The sequence below is a fragment of the Electrophorus electricus genome, chromosome 1, assembly GCF_013358815.1.
Source record: "Electrophorus electricus isolate fEleEle1 chromosome 1, fEleEle1.pri, whole genome shotgun sequence".
NCBI classification, from domain to species: Eukaryota; Metazoa; Chordata; class Actinopteri; order Gymnotiformes; family Gymnotidae; genus Electrophorus; species Electrophorus electricus.
Window position 1 is genome coordinate 34,517,296 of NC_049535.1, and position 16,434 is coordinate 34,533,729.

At 46.5% G+C, this 16,434-nt stretch overlaps 1 protein-coding gene across 2 annotated transcripts in view; it reads left to right on the top strand.

The window, feature by feature from the left end:
- The first annotated feature begins 2,313 nt into the window (after nt 1-2,313).
- The window catches only part of prkcbb (protein kinase C, beta b), a 93,957-nt gene continuing 79,836 nt past the window's right edge, over nt 2,314-16,434 (top strand). For both annotated transcript variants that reach the window (XM_035526403.1, XM_035526404.1), the window contains exons 1-2: nt 2,314-2,607; nt 2,995-3,026. In XM_035526403.1, the coding sequence (XP_035382296.1) occupies nt 2,432-2,607; nt 2,995-3,026 (208 nt within the window). In that variant the 5' untranslated portion in view covers nt 2,314-2,431. The remainder of the gene's footprint in view (nt 2,608-2,994; nt 3,027-16,434) is intronic.

Genomic DNA, 16,434 nt, shown 5'->3' on the forward strand with positions numbered 1-16,434 from the left:
GTTTTCTTTTTTAAATTAGTTTCGCGTTGACGCGAGCCGAATGAATGCTGCACGCAGCGAGCCTTAATGCATGCGCCACCAAACAAAACAAAAAACAAATAAAACCGAAATCTACAGATTCCACATCAATCTGGGCACACGGGAGCGAGAACGAGCACCGTGCCCAGTCCGCGTCATGTTCCATTAGCCGTGGGGTTCACCACTTCGGACAGCTGGTGGCAGCGTTTCGGTTTTTGCTGAAAATTGGCTTCTATTGTTTTGAGGTTGGTTAAACATACAGCAGCTAAAAATAAATGAAATAAAATCAATAAAAACCACAGACCATTGTTAAAGTGAACATTTTATTATATAAATATCAATGCCAAGTATGAGCAGGATTCTACCTCCATACATATTTATCCAGTCATATACCCAGTATTTATACACGAACTTGGGGTGTGTGTGTGTGTGTGTGTGCACTATCAGTAAGAACATCAGGCCAGGGGGTACTGAGGCTTTTGGCTGCTGTTGGATGGGGGCAGTACAACCTCTCCTTGCAGTGCTGGATGGGGGCAGTAGATTCTCCCCCTGACCTATTGGAATGGGACAGTAGTAACTCCTCCCTGCCCTTCTTGCCTCTGTGTACAGCTGTCAGCCACACAAGGGTACAAGTACAAAACATAATAAAATACAATATGTGACTGTTTAAATAAAACCTGCATGTATGATTGAGTATATAAATTAAAACATATCATTGGTTCCATTAAATAAAACTGAATGTATGGTTCTGCAAAATTGAAGACTAACTGTGTCTTGTTACTTTAACTGATATTAACAGGGCTAACAGGGCTGACACAGCTAACACAGGAAAACACATATAGGTGTCAACCAAAGGAAGCTATGTTTGAAACTTAAAACTTGCTGATAGACTTTCTCCCATATGGGTTTCTCCCATATGTAAACTTTTCAGTAATGAATGCGATGAAGTTCCAGAACAAGGCAGTAACAATGACAAAGTGAAATGGGGCAGTGAAGATGATAGCGAGAGCTGAGGAGAATGCTAGGAGGAGACCATCATACACGGACCGTCATACACAGTTAGGAAAGGGCTGAATTTGAAAAACATTTTCTGTCGAAAAAAATCACTCATCTTGGTGAAGCATTCTGTCCTTAGGACAGGTCCTTATATGATATTACTACACCAGCAGATTTCAGCTCTGGGATGAAAGGGGTTTGAGCACAGAGGAACAGCTGCACTAAAAAGGCCCTTCGGATCTGGACACACACACACACACACACACACAGAGACACGCACGCTTTTAACATCATTTAGCCTTTTGGCTTGTTAAGACATGAACACGTACAGCTTCATCTGCTTCTACATCACTGGTCCACTTTATGAGTAGCAAACGTCCTGTGGCTGGTTAAAGTCAAGAACCCATTTCCTTTGGTGCCTTGCTGAGAGAAAGATTGTTGAGGCATTATGACATCGAGGTGTGTGTTGTGTGCATGCATGTGTGTTGTAGTGTTTTTTACTGTGTTGTAATCTGTGCTGTAATGTGTGCAGTAGAGTGCATGTTAGCGCTCTGTGTGTGTGTGTGTGTGTGTGTTTGTGTGTGTGTGTTATTGCTGTTTGTCCTTTTGCCTCCTACTTGTTTGTGCGTCACAGGAACAAAACGATTGTGCTCAGCGGCCAACGAAGCGGCTCTCAAAAAAAAAATTATTATGTAACAAGACACAGAAAGCCATACAATCCACACACTAACCCATCTGTACCCTGCATCAGCTCCAGACTGAGAGGACCACATTCACTACTCTGTCGTGCAAAGCAGCGAGCACACACGTATCTGCACAGAGAAAGACTCGCGCGGACCACTATCGCCCCGAGCACCACGAGCGCCGAGAAGTGCCACGCGCGCACAGCGGTGAGCGGGGTCTTCAGATCAGAACAGAAATGACAAAGCGAGACTAAAAAAAGAAATAAAACACCAGAGGCAGACCCGTTAGAGCATATCAATGTGATAAATGAAGCGCAGAAATAGAAATGCTCGTTGGTGATAAATGAAAGACGCTCTTCCGTAACAGTGCGGTCGTGTGTCATGTAAACAAAGCAAAACAAACAAACAAACAAAAAAAAGACAAGCAAAAAACAACAAAAAACCAATTGTCAGACTAATCATGATTCCGAATTCGAAAAAGCGCCTTTAGGTTTCCGAGGCGCGGAAGCTACAGGTAGGCGGAGAGGTTGCCGGCGCTACCGCGGAGGGAGGAGTCTCGCGCCTCGCGTCACTCCGGCCGTGCGCTCGCCCATCCGTCAACGCGCCGGAGCGCAGAGAGAGCAAACACCGCGGCTGCGCGCTTACCGCTGCGAGGAGTAGTGCACTGAACCGACGCACTCGCTAAAGCTCACATAATAAACCAGAAAATAACTTTTAATACTTCCGCCTTCAAAATGGCTGATCCGGCGCAATCAAACAGCGATGGAGAGGAGAGGAGCGCGCCGATGAGAGGCTTCGCGCGGCAGGGCGCGCTGAGGCAGAAGAACGTCCACGAGGTGAAGAACCACAAATTCATCGCGCGCTTCTTCAAGCAGCCCACCTTCTGCAGCCACTGCACGGACTTCATCTGGTAAGCAGCACACTGGTGCGGGAACGGTGAAGGAGCCGGGCTGTTATTTTTAGATGGGAAAGACAGGTGCAATACTTGCTGCTAACCCCGAAACAAACAAACAAACAAACAAACAACAAAAAGCCAGAAATCCGCGGTCGGAGTAGCCGACTTCTCTCGCTTTATCGCCTCTCTGTCTGCTTTTTCTAATCTGGGTGAGTCACTGTGGGAAGAGGAAACTTGCACCATATAACTGGGGATGAAAACGCATCCCGTTAAGATTTCCAGTCAAGTTGTTTGCGCTGCTTGACAATGTGAACACATTCAGCATGTGTATAAAAGCATTTGCAGTTCTGGGTCAAATGGGTCTGTAGTTCTTTCAATAACTACTATTTCCTTCTGTTACAGGGGCTTTGGGAAGCAAGGATTTCAGTGTCAAGGTAGGAAAGCAGTTTTATCTGCTGAACACAGGCAGAAATGATCTCTGTTCTTACACATCCGTTACTCATCTGTTATTAGGGCCTCATGAACAGGGTAATGATATGAATGCATAAGTGATGAGCTGGAAATATCCTGTGCATGTGGATGATCTCCTTTCATTCTGCTCGAACTGTAAATCGTGGGCTTTTATCGATGGACTTAATGTGGTTATGGATATGGTTCATTTCCTTTTTAGCCAGCGAGTGCTTTTCTTGTGTGATGTAGCGGGGGTGTGTTTGGACAAGGAAGAGGGAGGTGTGTTTGGCTAGGGGGGTGTTTGGATGGAGGGGGTGTGTTTGGGCGAGGAGGGGTGTGTGTTTAGGGTAGGGGGGTTTGGTTTGGGGGTGCTTGGGCGAGGAGGGGGTGTGTTTGGGTGGGGGGGGTGTTTTTGGGTAGGGTTGTGTTTGGGTTGAGGTATGTTTGGGTGAGGAGGGGTGTGTGTTTGGGTAGGGGGGATGTTTGGGACAATAATTCTACATTTTTACAGTGAAGTAAGGAACAGCTACTTTGGTTTATGTTGCAAACTGCCTGGAGTATCTGAGTATTTTCATTCCACACCTTATATACAAATCACGCATACACACAAAACACACACACAAAACACACACTCACACACACACACACACATACACACCACAAACACACACACAAAACAAATACACTACACACACACACACATACACAGCGCGCACACACACACACACACACACACACACACACACACCTTCCCCTTCTTTGGTTAGTTATACTGGCTCCTTTACACCCACACTGTGACCAGTTCATTAATTTTCCATGAAGCTACTTCACTCATACACAGTGTTTGAATTTCTCAGCTATGAGATCGGGTTGAGATCGGGTTGAGATCGGGTTGTGAGACATTAGGAATCCTGTACCACACTTGTATCAGCTCCTCCAGGTTACCTGTGTCCATACCTATAACCTGTAACAGGGTGGACCTGTAACCATGTATCGTTTGATCTAAACACGTGTGTTTGGAGTCTGTTGTGTGTAGTTTGATCTAAACATGTGTTTGTGGAGTCTGTTCTGTGCAGTTTGATTTAAACACGTGTGGGGAGTCTGTTCTATGTAGTTTGATTTCAATACGTGTGTGTGGAGTCTGTCCTGTGCAGTTTGATCTAAACACATGTTTGTGGAGTCTGTTCTGTGCAGTTTGATCTAAACACGTGTGTGGAGTCTGACCTGTGTAGTTAGATCTAAACACGTGTGTGTGTGTGTGTGTGTGTGTGTGTGTGGAGTCTGTCCTGTGCAGTTTGATCTAAACATGTGTGTGTGTGTGTATGTGTGTGGAGTCTGTCCTGTGCAGTTTGATCTAAACGTGTGTGTGTGGAGTCTGTCCTGTGCAGTTAGATTTAAACACTTGTGTGTGGAGTCTGTCCTGTGCAGTTTGATTTAAACACGTGTGTGTGGAGTCTGTTCTGTGCAGTTTGATCTAAACACTTTTGGGGTGTCTGTTCTATGTAGTTTGATTTAAATACATGTGTGTGTGGAGTCTGTCCTGTGCAGTTTGATCTAAACACATGTGTGTGTGTGTGTGTGGAGTCTGTCCTGTGCAGTTTGATCTAAACGTGTGTGTGTGGAGTCTGTCCTGTGCAGTTTGATTTAAACACGTGTGTGTGGAGTCTGTTCTGTGCAGTTTGATTTAAACGTGTGTGTGTGGAGTCTGTTCTGTGTAGTTTGATCTAAACACGTGTGTGTGTGTGTGTGTGTGTGTGTGTATGTGTGTGTGTGGAATCTGCTCTGCGCAGTTTGATCGAAACGTGTGTGTGGAGTCTATCCTGTGTAGTTTGATCTAAACACGTGTGTGTGGAGTCTGTCCTGGCAGTTTGATCTAAACACGTGTGTGTGTGGAGTCTGTCCTGGCAGTTTGATCTAAACACGTGTGTGTGTGGAGTCTGTTCTGTGAAGTCTGATTTAAATACGTGTGTGTGGAGTCTGTGCAATGCAGTACTCCTCTGATGCAAAGCGTCATGGGGTCTGAACGTCTTGATAGGGGGATTTTACATTTCAGTCCCTGTCTGCTTTCCAAAAGAGCTCAGTGCTCTTTAAAGAGGCTCCAGTTACAGGCCCCAGTTGGTCCACAGAACCCAGGAACCCACTTTAGCTCTGCAGGGCTGAGAACCTGCTCAAATAACAGATGTGACATGGTATGAGTGATAATGTGTCTTACACTAAGTGTTCAACATCCTTCCTCTTCTTAAAAAAGTATTTAAAGCATCTCAGGGCAGACCACGGGGGGGGGAGGGGGGACTGGGCATTAGTAGCTCAGTGATTGTGGTACTGGGCTTGTAAACAGGAGGTTACAAGTTCAAGTCCCACCACTGTTAAGTTACTACTGTGGGGTCCCTAACCTGCTAAAGTTGTATTCAGTCATAACTGTAAGTCACTTCAGATGAAAGTGTCAGCTAAATGCCGTAAATAATTATCTAGCCCAAATTTTAACAAATTTGTGAAAATCGATACTTGTTAGTGAAGACGGTCCATCCACAACATGTCCTCTGATGTGGATGTTTCTTCTCACTGTGGCTCCAGCAAAAGTTTCCACTTTAACTGGCTCTCTGCTGACCTGCTGCACTCCCGCTGATTCCAGTGTTCCACTCCGATCAGGCACAGAAAGCAGGGAAATCCAAGTTCTGCTCGGAGCACCAGTTCTTCCAGTTGAATACCTAACTGGTCTGATGTTCCAGTCGAACACGTAACTGGTCTGACTTCCCAGCTGAACACCTAACTGGTCTGACATTCCAGCTGCTTCCACTGGTATTTAGAGTTCTATTCTAAAGGGTTTGTACAGTTCTATTCTACAAGGATTGAGCACTCAGCTTGATCATGTATTCAACCAAATACATCACACTGGGCCTTCAGCAGGTTTAGTTACCCTTACCCACACACACACACACACACACACACACACACACACACACACACACACACACACACACACTCTCTCTCTCTCTCGCTTTCTCACTCTCTGTTGCTCATTCTCGTTTTTAAGTGCTTCCACTATGATCCTGCAGAAATAGATTAGAGAATTAGATGGTAACACACAGATTGTTACTAGACAACATGGAGCATGTAAATGTGATGTCAAATGGGTATCCTTTAAAGATACTAACAGAAATAAATTTTTAATGGCAAGAGTTGTGTTATTTCTGCACATCCATCTCAATATGGGGAGGTGGGTTCGGTCTGGTTTCAGTGTGCTCACACTAGGACTACACAACATATATTTTGTTAATCATTATCAAACTACTGGACTTTGCAATAGAGGCTCAGATTATGCAAATGATCCGTGTGACGAATCACTGCTGCTTTGCTATTGTGCGCTGTGAGCATGGTGACCACCTTCGTGCTCTCCAGATGAGTGTTCTGTAGGTGTTTTGCTGAATAAATCATCCAAATAATGAAAATAATGTTTCTCAAAAGAATGCAAATCACATTAGACGACTGTCACTTTAGGGATTCACCAGTGTGCTTGTATGTATTCTAAGAAACAGCACAATGGCAGTGTGTGAGTGTACTTGCAGTCTGATGGTTTGTCCATATCTCCAAGCCTGTGCGTTCATGTGCTGGTTTCTGGTGGTTTCCTTGTCATGACCGTGATTATGGATGTGGTCACTAATCGTAAACAAATACACACTCATTCACATAAAGGACCCAGTTTCCTGTGTTCTGAAATGCATTTCCCTTCATTTGTATTTGTGATTGGAATGCTGAAGGCTACAGTGCAGGTTCTGGGTGCGTCGGTCCGATGCGGGGCCGCCGCATGTCTGTAGGGGGTGAGGAAACGGGAGCGCAGCCATGACTCTCCTCTCCTCCTCAGTCCCTGGCACTTGACTTGGAGCAGTGAGACGCAGCAGGTGAGTAACGGGAGCGTCTTTGCTCATAGCTGCTTAGAAGAGTCTCTCCAACCCCTTCAGTCTTAATTATAAATCTGCATCTTTCCAAAAGGGAAGGTCTGTACCATCCAGCCATATGAGAGAGAGAGAGAGAGAGAGGGAGAGAGGGAGAGAGAGAGGGAGAGAGGGAGAGAGAGAGAGAGAGAGAGAGAGAGAGAGAGAGAGAGAGAGAGAGAGGGGGGGGGAGAGAGAGAGGGGGGGGGAGAGAGAGAGAGAGAGAGCGGGAGAGAGAGAGAGAGAGAAGGGAGAGAGAGAGAGAGAGGGAGAGAGAGAGAGAGAGAGAGAGAGAGAGAGAGAGAGAGAGAGAGAGAGAGAGAGAGAGAGAGAGAGAGAGAGAGTTGGCCTGGGGTCGGCTTCAGTGCAATAAGTGATTGACTCATCGTTGAGTCGGTTTGTGCTGCCAGTCAGGGACGTTAGTGTCTTGTGTCCAGTAAGAGGGAAGCAGTAGCTGGAGCAGGACAGACCCTGAGCAAACCTCCCCACAGCTCAGGACAGCCCTCTCTTTCTGCCGTTTGGGAAGTACTCAGTTCCTATGCCCTCTGCCCCAGGATTGTGGGCCAGATGGGGCAGGTGTGGGGCAGACTTGGGGCAGACGTGGGGCAAATGTGGGGCAGAGGCAGGAAGGCTGAGCAAAGCAAGCAGGTAGCTGTTCAACTCTCTGTACTGAACATATATACAGTGCAAGGTGTGAAGTATCCAGGAATAGCAGGGGATCTATGGCTTGGGGGTGGGGGGGTGCTATTTAAACCCAGAGAGAAGCCGGAGTGCCATTAGTGCCATCCATACACTCTCTCCTCCTCATGCAAGCAATGGTTGGGCTCATAGTCATTTCAACCGTGTGCTCACATTCTAACAGGGTTTGTTGGAGGACATTGTGTTCCTCCAGACCTTCCACAGTGAATGACAGGCTGGTAGGACATCCTCCCCAGGTCCAAGAACATATGTGTGTGTGTGTGTGTGTCTATTGAAAACCCTCTCCATTTTCCTACAGCCAGTGTGTGTGTCCTTCTGCTGCAGTTCAGGGTGAGCAGGATATGTGAATACGTAAAGGCCGTGGTGTTATACGGTTATATTTACATTTACACTGCATTTAGCAGACACAGCAAAATGGTTTGTTGTCTCTGTACGATTAGCCCTGAGTGTAAAAATAGGCCAGAGGTGATATAATCAGGGTTTACATTAACATTTGCGTTTACGCATTTGGCAGATGATTTTATCCATACGGACCCACAGCTGAGACAAAGTACAGCAGATGCACACAGCTGAGGCCTACAGTGCAGTGAGACCACGTTTCCAGTCAACCACCAGACACATAGGAAGGTAAACATAGGAAGGTTTTAGTTGAAGGTTTCTGACTCTACTCTTGGGTCATGCGTTCTTGAGCCATGAGTTCTTATTTTGTTTTTTGTTTTGTTTTTTTAACAGTACAACATGAACTGAGTCCTGTTTGTTTTTTGTGGCTTGGCAGGACTCAGTAGGAGCCGCTACTGACTTACTGCTAATGTATCAGATGACAGATGAGTGTCGAGAGTCTCTTCCAAACAGCCATAACCAGCGTAATGAGACCGAAAGATTTGCTGGGCTTTATGGACATAATAAAAAGCTCACCGAGTGGCGCTTGGCACAATGAGATTATGCGTAATAATGCTGTAAGGACCTTCTGCTGCGGTGAAGTGCCTTTATGTTAAGCTAATACAGGCCAATCAGGACTTTTCTTTGGTTGTCATTAGGAGCCTCTCATGCAGCTCTGCTGGAGCGGGTTTGTGCCTCGCAGGGCGGGGTGGCGAGACTGCAGAGGGCACCGATGCTACAGCCTGTGAGGAGAGGCCTCGGCCCCCTCTCTGCTGTTGGTTCTGACCGAAGGCGGTGCCCTCTGCAGTCTCGCCACCCCGCCCTGCGAGGCACGAACCCGCCCATTTGGTCCGCGGCTATTCACGCTTCACCATCAGGTGACTCAATTTGGATCAGGTCCGTGTTTGTCTCAAAAGCAGCGTGCTCCGGTTCTGACATGGAGTGCTTTAGATGGAACCGTGACCTTCGCCCTGCGGCCGGCCGGGCCTGCTCTTTGTTTGAAGTCGGCGAGAGTCGGCTGCTTTGATGTGGAGCACGCCATGCAGCCCCGCCAGAGGATGAAAAGAAGGTTAGCGGGACAGAAGCACCAAGGCTGCATGTCTGGGGCGGCCTGCAGCTCCGCTGGGGATCGTCTCGGCTTAGTTGGCCTCACTTTTTTAAATAGGCCATCTGAGGGGTCTCACAGACGTGGAGGAGCTCTCTGCTCTCCGCGGTCCTTTGCACATGTTCGGTGTCTCATTTTGGACGGCGGGTTTCGCAGTACTGTGTCTAGGGCTGTCTGTCACAAAAATAGATCATGCTTGATTAAAAAATGTACAACCAGCCGGTCGAAGGAGGATCGTGAAATCATGTGACCAGCACATGATCTGCACTCAAGTGTGCGCGATTGTTCTTTTACTGGCGTGGATGGTTTGAGTGTCAGTGTGCATTCCGCACGAGTATTGACTGATAAGAAAAGCAGAAGTGACCCGAAACTGTAAACATCGCATTGCAAGGCGACAGTAACAGATGTGTCATGTTTGAAGATTCTTTCCCGTTCCTACAATTGTGCACTTCTCCACACAGTTTCTCTTCTTCTAGCTGCCGAACAAGAAACAGGCCTGTCTGTCCCACTGTTCCTTGGCCCGCTGAAGAGACGGGCCTGACGCGGCGGGACGCGACAGGGCACAGAACCTTGATTCCTTGATTCCGTACAGGCGTTTGAGAGGCTTTCTGCGACATTGTCACGCTGGACACCAATGAACCTTAGATCACACACAGTCCAGCTCGGCCTGTGCTTACCAGTCACCACCGCACCCGAGCACTGCGTGCTCACCTGTGCGTGCCCTCGCACACTCACCGTCCCATGGTTCCGAGAGCAGTCAGTGCACCTGCTGAACATGGGTGGGACCGAACGCCTCCCCTGCCAAGTTGGTTTCATTTCTTCATCCATTTAGGCTGGATTCATAGTTTTTGTATTTCTCGCTCCTGGTGGTGTGTGTTTCTTAGCTGACATCTTATGTACTGTTAGATTTTTGTTTGGGCAGAGTGTTCCAGCGTTTTCCTTCTGGCACTCAGTTGTATCAGATGATTCCTGCATTGATTAACCAAGTCATTGGGTTTTATTTTTTGAAAAAAAGAAAAATAAAAGAAAAAACACAAGAAATAATTGCCTCTTAACGAGACACCGTGCTCTGTGCGGCACAATCTTAACGAGACACCGTGCTCTGTGCGGCACAGTCTTAACGAGACACCGGGCTCTGTGCGGCACAGTCTTAACGAGACACCGGGCTCTGTGCGGCACAGTCTTAACGAGACACCGGGCTCTGTGCGGCACAGTCTTAACGAGACACTGGGCTCTGTGCAGCACTGTCTTAACGAGACACTGGGCTCTGTGCAGCACTGTCTTAACGAGACACCGGGCTCTGTGCGGCACAGTCTTAACGAGACACCGGGCTCTGTGCGGCACAGTCTTAACGAGACACTGGGCTCTGTGCAGCACTGTCTTAACGAGACACCGGGCTCTGTGCTTCTCTCCTTGTGGCTTTTCTCTATACATATGTGAATGTCTCTGAATATGTACCCAGCTGGACCACAGAATTCTGGTAGATACAAAACTTCAAGAAAAGAAGTGAGACCATAGAAATCAAAATATCCAACAGACGTTCTTGTTAATGGTTTTCAACAAAAAAGTCAAAGGTAAGTGCCGCTCACTGTGCCGACGGCGTTCTGTTGTGCTCCGTTGTTGTTCTTCTATGCCTGTACAGCTTATTAAACCTTTTTATTAAAGACTTCAAGTGCTACTGCAGAATTCTGACTTTTTCATTTTCCATGTGGCCTCTGTCATCTTCCCTCTCCCAGGAACTCACTAGAACAGTTTCTTATTGTTGATGTCCTTTGATTTTCATTAATTAGTTGTCATCCTCCTACTCTGCACCCAGTGAGTAAAGCTCACAGGCTAATTTACTGCGTGTTTGCTGAGCGTTCTGGGAGAGGTGGTCCACCTCCGTCCACGTACACGTTAAATATCCCACATGCTGCTCGTTAGCAGCGATCTGCATAGCCGTGGCGTCGTTCCCTCCTTCTGAGCTTGTCTCCACGAGTACTATTCTGCAGTAAAACAAGGAACTTCACTGCCGCCACTCTCAAACGGTCTCATCTTCTCTCATCTTTCATCCTTCTTGTGATAAAAATGTTCTCTTCATTCCGTCCGCTGCACACTGAACCTTCAAACCCTCCTTCCTCACACAGTCTGGTCATCTTTACCAACGGCTACCATTTTTCAGAAGTACCTGCCAATTCCGCCGCCTCTCCTCTTAAACCTCTCTGCGGCTGTGGACTCTCAGCCCCGAGAGTCTGGCCGTTCCTCTCCAAACTGTCCTGACCTTCATCTTCTGGCCGCTGCCTCTCAGACACCCTCGGACCTGACAGAATTACGCTATACAGAGCTGAGAAGAAGTGGAGAAAATACGACTCGCTTTACCTCCTTCTGCTCCTTTACAGCGAGGCTCATCTCGCATTTTTCTAAACTGTCCTCTACCTTTCCTTTTCTGCTCACCCACCTTCTGCCATTCTGCACGTCCTCTCTCACGTCCAGGGATTTCATGTATATATCACAGACATCTTCAAGTATTTCAGTCACTCTGCCAAGGCAACACAACGCTGGCCACAGCGCTGGCTCACCAGGGCCGAGGGCCCCGTCCGTCGCCGTTCACGTGACTTGACTCGCGTGCCCTGCAAGGCACAGCTCAAATCACGTCACCATAGTTGCTGATGGCACGAGAGTGGTGGGGATCATCAGCACACGTGGAGGAGGCAGAGCTTTGGTCAGCCTGTCATCTCTGTGCCTGGATCTTCAACACCACCCCCCCCCCCTTTCCTTTCTGACCACCTTCTTCATGGGGATCTTCTGGACCAGCTGGATCACAATCTGATATGGGAACCTTATTTTTTTCCAGACCACATGACCCTACAGAGAGTCGGGAGAACAGCCGGGAGGGTGGTCCGGGTCTACCTACACACCATCATCACCACCTGGCTCAAGGCCAGTGACAGACACAGACATCCCTGAGATCCAACAGCAGGTCCCAGAGTCTCTGTGCTACCATAGCCAGTCTCAGCCATGGCTGCTTCCTACAGGCAGTCTGCCTAAACTATTTACTCCACCCAAACATCTGCTTGGACTAATTAACAATCTTTCCGCCACCATCAGGACCATCAAAGCTCATTTCATCACCCAGTCTCTTTATCACAGCAACAACACATCAACAACAATAATAATTTATATATTATAAAGATATAGAATAATAGTTGGCCTTTTGAGGTACACACTGCACAGGAAAATACTATATTAATATATTCTAGTAAAAAAGAAGATTAACATACAACAGGTAATGAAACAAAGATGAGGAAATAATGAGAAGGAATAATGACAGAAAAACATTAATGAGGAGAGAAAGAATGACGCACAGAGATGAAGAGGAAGAGTGTTCCAGAGTTTTGGGCCAGTAGCTCGAGAAGCTGTAGCTGGAATAGAGTGTGGAGGCATGGGAGAAGAGCCGATGGGTGTCAGAGGAACGGAGAGAACACATACAAAGAAGAGTAGACAGGAATGGAGCGGCCAGACCATGAAGGCAAAGAAATGTTTTATATCGTATGTGGAAAATAACACGAAGCCATTGTACATGTTTGAGTCAGGGAACTGTGTGTTGCCTTAAGATGGCATATGTAAGAACTCTAGCAGCTACGTTCGGAATGTTTTGAAACTTCTTTAATCCACAGTCAGGAAGCCACATAGAGGAACCTTGCCACCACACTGCTCCTGCTTCTCCTGGGACATCTGCTCAGACATTCCCACCTCTTGTCTCAGCCCTGCCACTAAGAACATTTTTGAGCTGTGTGTGCATTCGTGTTTGTCTTGGTCATGAGATGGGCCAGTGGTTCTGGAGTTCAGGACAGATTCAGGAATATTAAAGTATATTCAGTTCAGTTCAGTTCAAAACATGGACTTAATGTTGTCAGTGTAATTGTGTCCCTGTGTCTAGGCGCAGTGGTAGCTCAGTGGTGAAGGTACTTGACTTGTAATTGAAAGGTTGCTGGTTCAAACTCCACCACTGCCAAGTTGCCACTGTTGGGCCCCTGGGCAAGACCCTTAACCCTCAGTTGCTCAAGTTGTACTCAGTCATGATTGTAAGTTGCTTTGGATAAAAGTGTCTGGTAAATGTAATATAAAATGTGTGTTTCATTGCCCTGCATGTGTATTGTATTGGGATTGCTTGTACAGCATGGTAATGTATGTTTCATTCCTTGAGGAACCATCAGGTGGTGGTAATTTGATTGTGATATGCACATCTACTCCATACAGGCTCTTCACTTGTGTCCCGCAGTGCTTAGTCCTGTCCTGTTCTTCCTGCTGTCTTAGTGAGGTCATATCCTTGCTGGGTTCTCATACCACTTCAATGCTGATAATACTCAAACTGATATTCTGGTTTCCACCCTCTGACACTCAGGTTTCTGCTCACACCTCAACATGCCTAGCAGACATCTCTTGGATGGAGAGTCGTGCCTCACTTGAGGCGTAGCGTCTCAGCAAGACTGAGCTGCTAGGTATCGCTGGAGATGTCTCCCCAAGTTGAGATCTTGACGAGGGAACTATTGGAGCACTGCAACTGACGAGGAGCGCAACCTTGGGCTACTTCAGGATAACCAACGATCATTCTCTCCTCATATTTCTAAAGGAACACTTGGCCATTTCTCTCCACGGAAGCCAGTCAGTAGCTTGTTCAGTTCCTTGTCATCTCGGTGTTGCACACTGCAGCTCACTACTGGCAGGCTGTCTTCTCTGTGCCATCAGACCCCTGCATCTCATCCGGATTGCAGCTGCATGGCTTGTTTCCGACCTCCTGAAGTTCTCCCACATCACTTCACTGCTGCGATCCCTACACTGGTTCCTTGTAGGGGCTTGCGTCAGGATACTGTTGCTTGCCTTCAGATCTGTAATTGGACCAGATCCCCTGTACCTGTAAGCGCTAATCAAACCTTGTTCAGCCTTGTTCTAGTACAACTAGACTAGAACCAACATCCCTCAACATACAAACAAGACATGCAACACGACTCTTCTCTGTCCTGCCAACGAGGTGGAAGAAGGAACTTCCACTAGCTGAGTGACTAGCTGTCTTCAAATGAAGACTGAAGACTCACCTCTTCACTGGGTTACTAAGCACTTAAATATGCACAACATTCATTTACTGTCTTCTTTTCCATTCTAGTCAGGGCCTTAGCCTGGCAGTATTCTTAACACTGAACTCATCCTCTGTTGTCACATGAGGTTCTGTATTTGAGAGTCTACAAAGCACTGGACAAAGGTGTCTGCCAAATTCTGTAAATGTAAATGCAAACGTATTCTGCATTTATCTCACACTGTTGTGCTGCATGTATGTATTGTTCTGTGTTTTAAGTACTACAGCATGTGCTGTTCTGCTGTACAATCTACAATAAATTTAAATGACAGCTTACTTAAGTGACCTTCTCCTGACCTCAACAATAATAGAAACAATCACAAAAGTTTCTGTGCTCTCATTTCTGCCCAAATCCCTGCAGTGGACTTGTTTTGGAACAAGTCCCAACACCGGAGGGAATAGCGCAATTCCCTGTCCGGGAATTTCGCCGAAACTGCCCTCCTGTCAGTCACTTCAGGTGTCCACAGAGCCTGAAAGAACTACGTGCCTTCATCTCTTCTCCTCTTCCCTCGTCTGCTGGCTCTACACTCTGAATCACCAGGTGCTTATTTGCGCATTTTCCAGCTTTGGCAGTCAGCCGTGGTGCCTTCCCTTGGCTCTCATCATATATTCAAGGTCAGTCATACTGGTCACCTCGATTCGAGCTGCTTTCAGCCCCACACAACCTTATGACTGGAGTGCCCCAGGGGTCAGTTCTCGGTCCAATCTTTTTCTCTTTGTATATTAAACCAGAAGATTCAGCAATCAGTTCACATGATATAGTTTCTGATGATATAACTGTATGTGTTATTTTCTCTCTGTGTCTTCTGTGGCTCAGAGAGGATACCTGACTCATCTCTGACATTTCTGAACAGAAGGCTGAATCTCATTCTCTCCTGAATCTCAGGTATTCACAAGATGGAACTTATCTATGTATACGTCTATCTTTGTATGTATATTCTATATAGCTTGACCTTTCAGTTAAATAGACACCATCATAGTCTCTAGTATACTGTTAACAACACCATGGTGGTTCTGGGCAACCAGCTAGCCTTCTACCATTACATTGCATTTTGGGTGCTTGGGTCATTTCTGACTGGACTACTATTCCCTACTGTCTAGTTTTCCATCAAATACTGCAGCTTCTCTGCTAAGTCTCCAGCCTTTGGTTGTCCGCCTGGTCTATAACATTCCAAAGTTTTCTCATGTCACTTCTTTACTGAGATGGATGGTCAAATACAACAATGCGTTGGGTCAAATAGACCAATGTGTTATAAATCTTAAAGTTTTTGCTAAAAAGAAACATACATATATGGGAAATGTAACAGTCCGAGTGCTGCTGGTCAAGGAGCAGGACGTACATACTCGCTCGACGGAGACAAACGTTTATTAACATATGATACAGGCACCGGCACTCACGTATAACACAAACTGTGAACGTGAACACGGACATGATCAGTGACAGACAATAATACACACACTGACAAGGGTTTAAATACATAGAAACGTGACAAGACTAAATCGATGCAGGTGTGTGCAAAACAACATAGGTGTGGTTACAAACGAGACACAGTCAACGAAGAACTCCTACTGCACGCAGCAGGCCATACCATGTAACCAGGGCAAGGGGAGTGTTCAGTGAAAATTGTTCAGTGGAAATTTATTGATATTGGTGAATTTCTAACTTGTCTGATTAAAATATTCTTGAATAAGCTATTTCCCATAGTTAAAAGTATCGGAATTTATAATGATTTGATGATCTAAAGGCTATAGATCATTATGTAAGTCTGTGATGTGCAAAATAGAAATAGAAACTTTTATTTGGATCTCAGACACATTTGGTCCTGACAGAAGCTGCCATCCATCATGACTTCACGAGGGTCCTGTAGTGTCCTGGTGTTGAACCTGCATCAGTGAAGCACGCTTCACATGGCTCGACCTGGAGAATTATGTTGTTTAAGGTACCCATCTTGGGGGTACATATGGTAACTCTTGCAGTGCCCTCATGGAAAAAGGCTCATGATGCATCGTTTTTGCTTGTGAACACTGCTGTAATAACAGGCTCACAGGCAGAATAGGAACTGGGTTCGTTTTACAGTGAGGGCGGGCAGGTTAACTAAAAGATAAACCCTGCCGTCCTGACCAGTCCTCTCTCACAGGGTGGGACGAGCTGCAACATAGCTGCC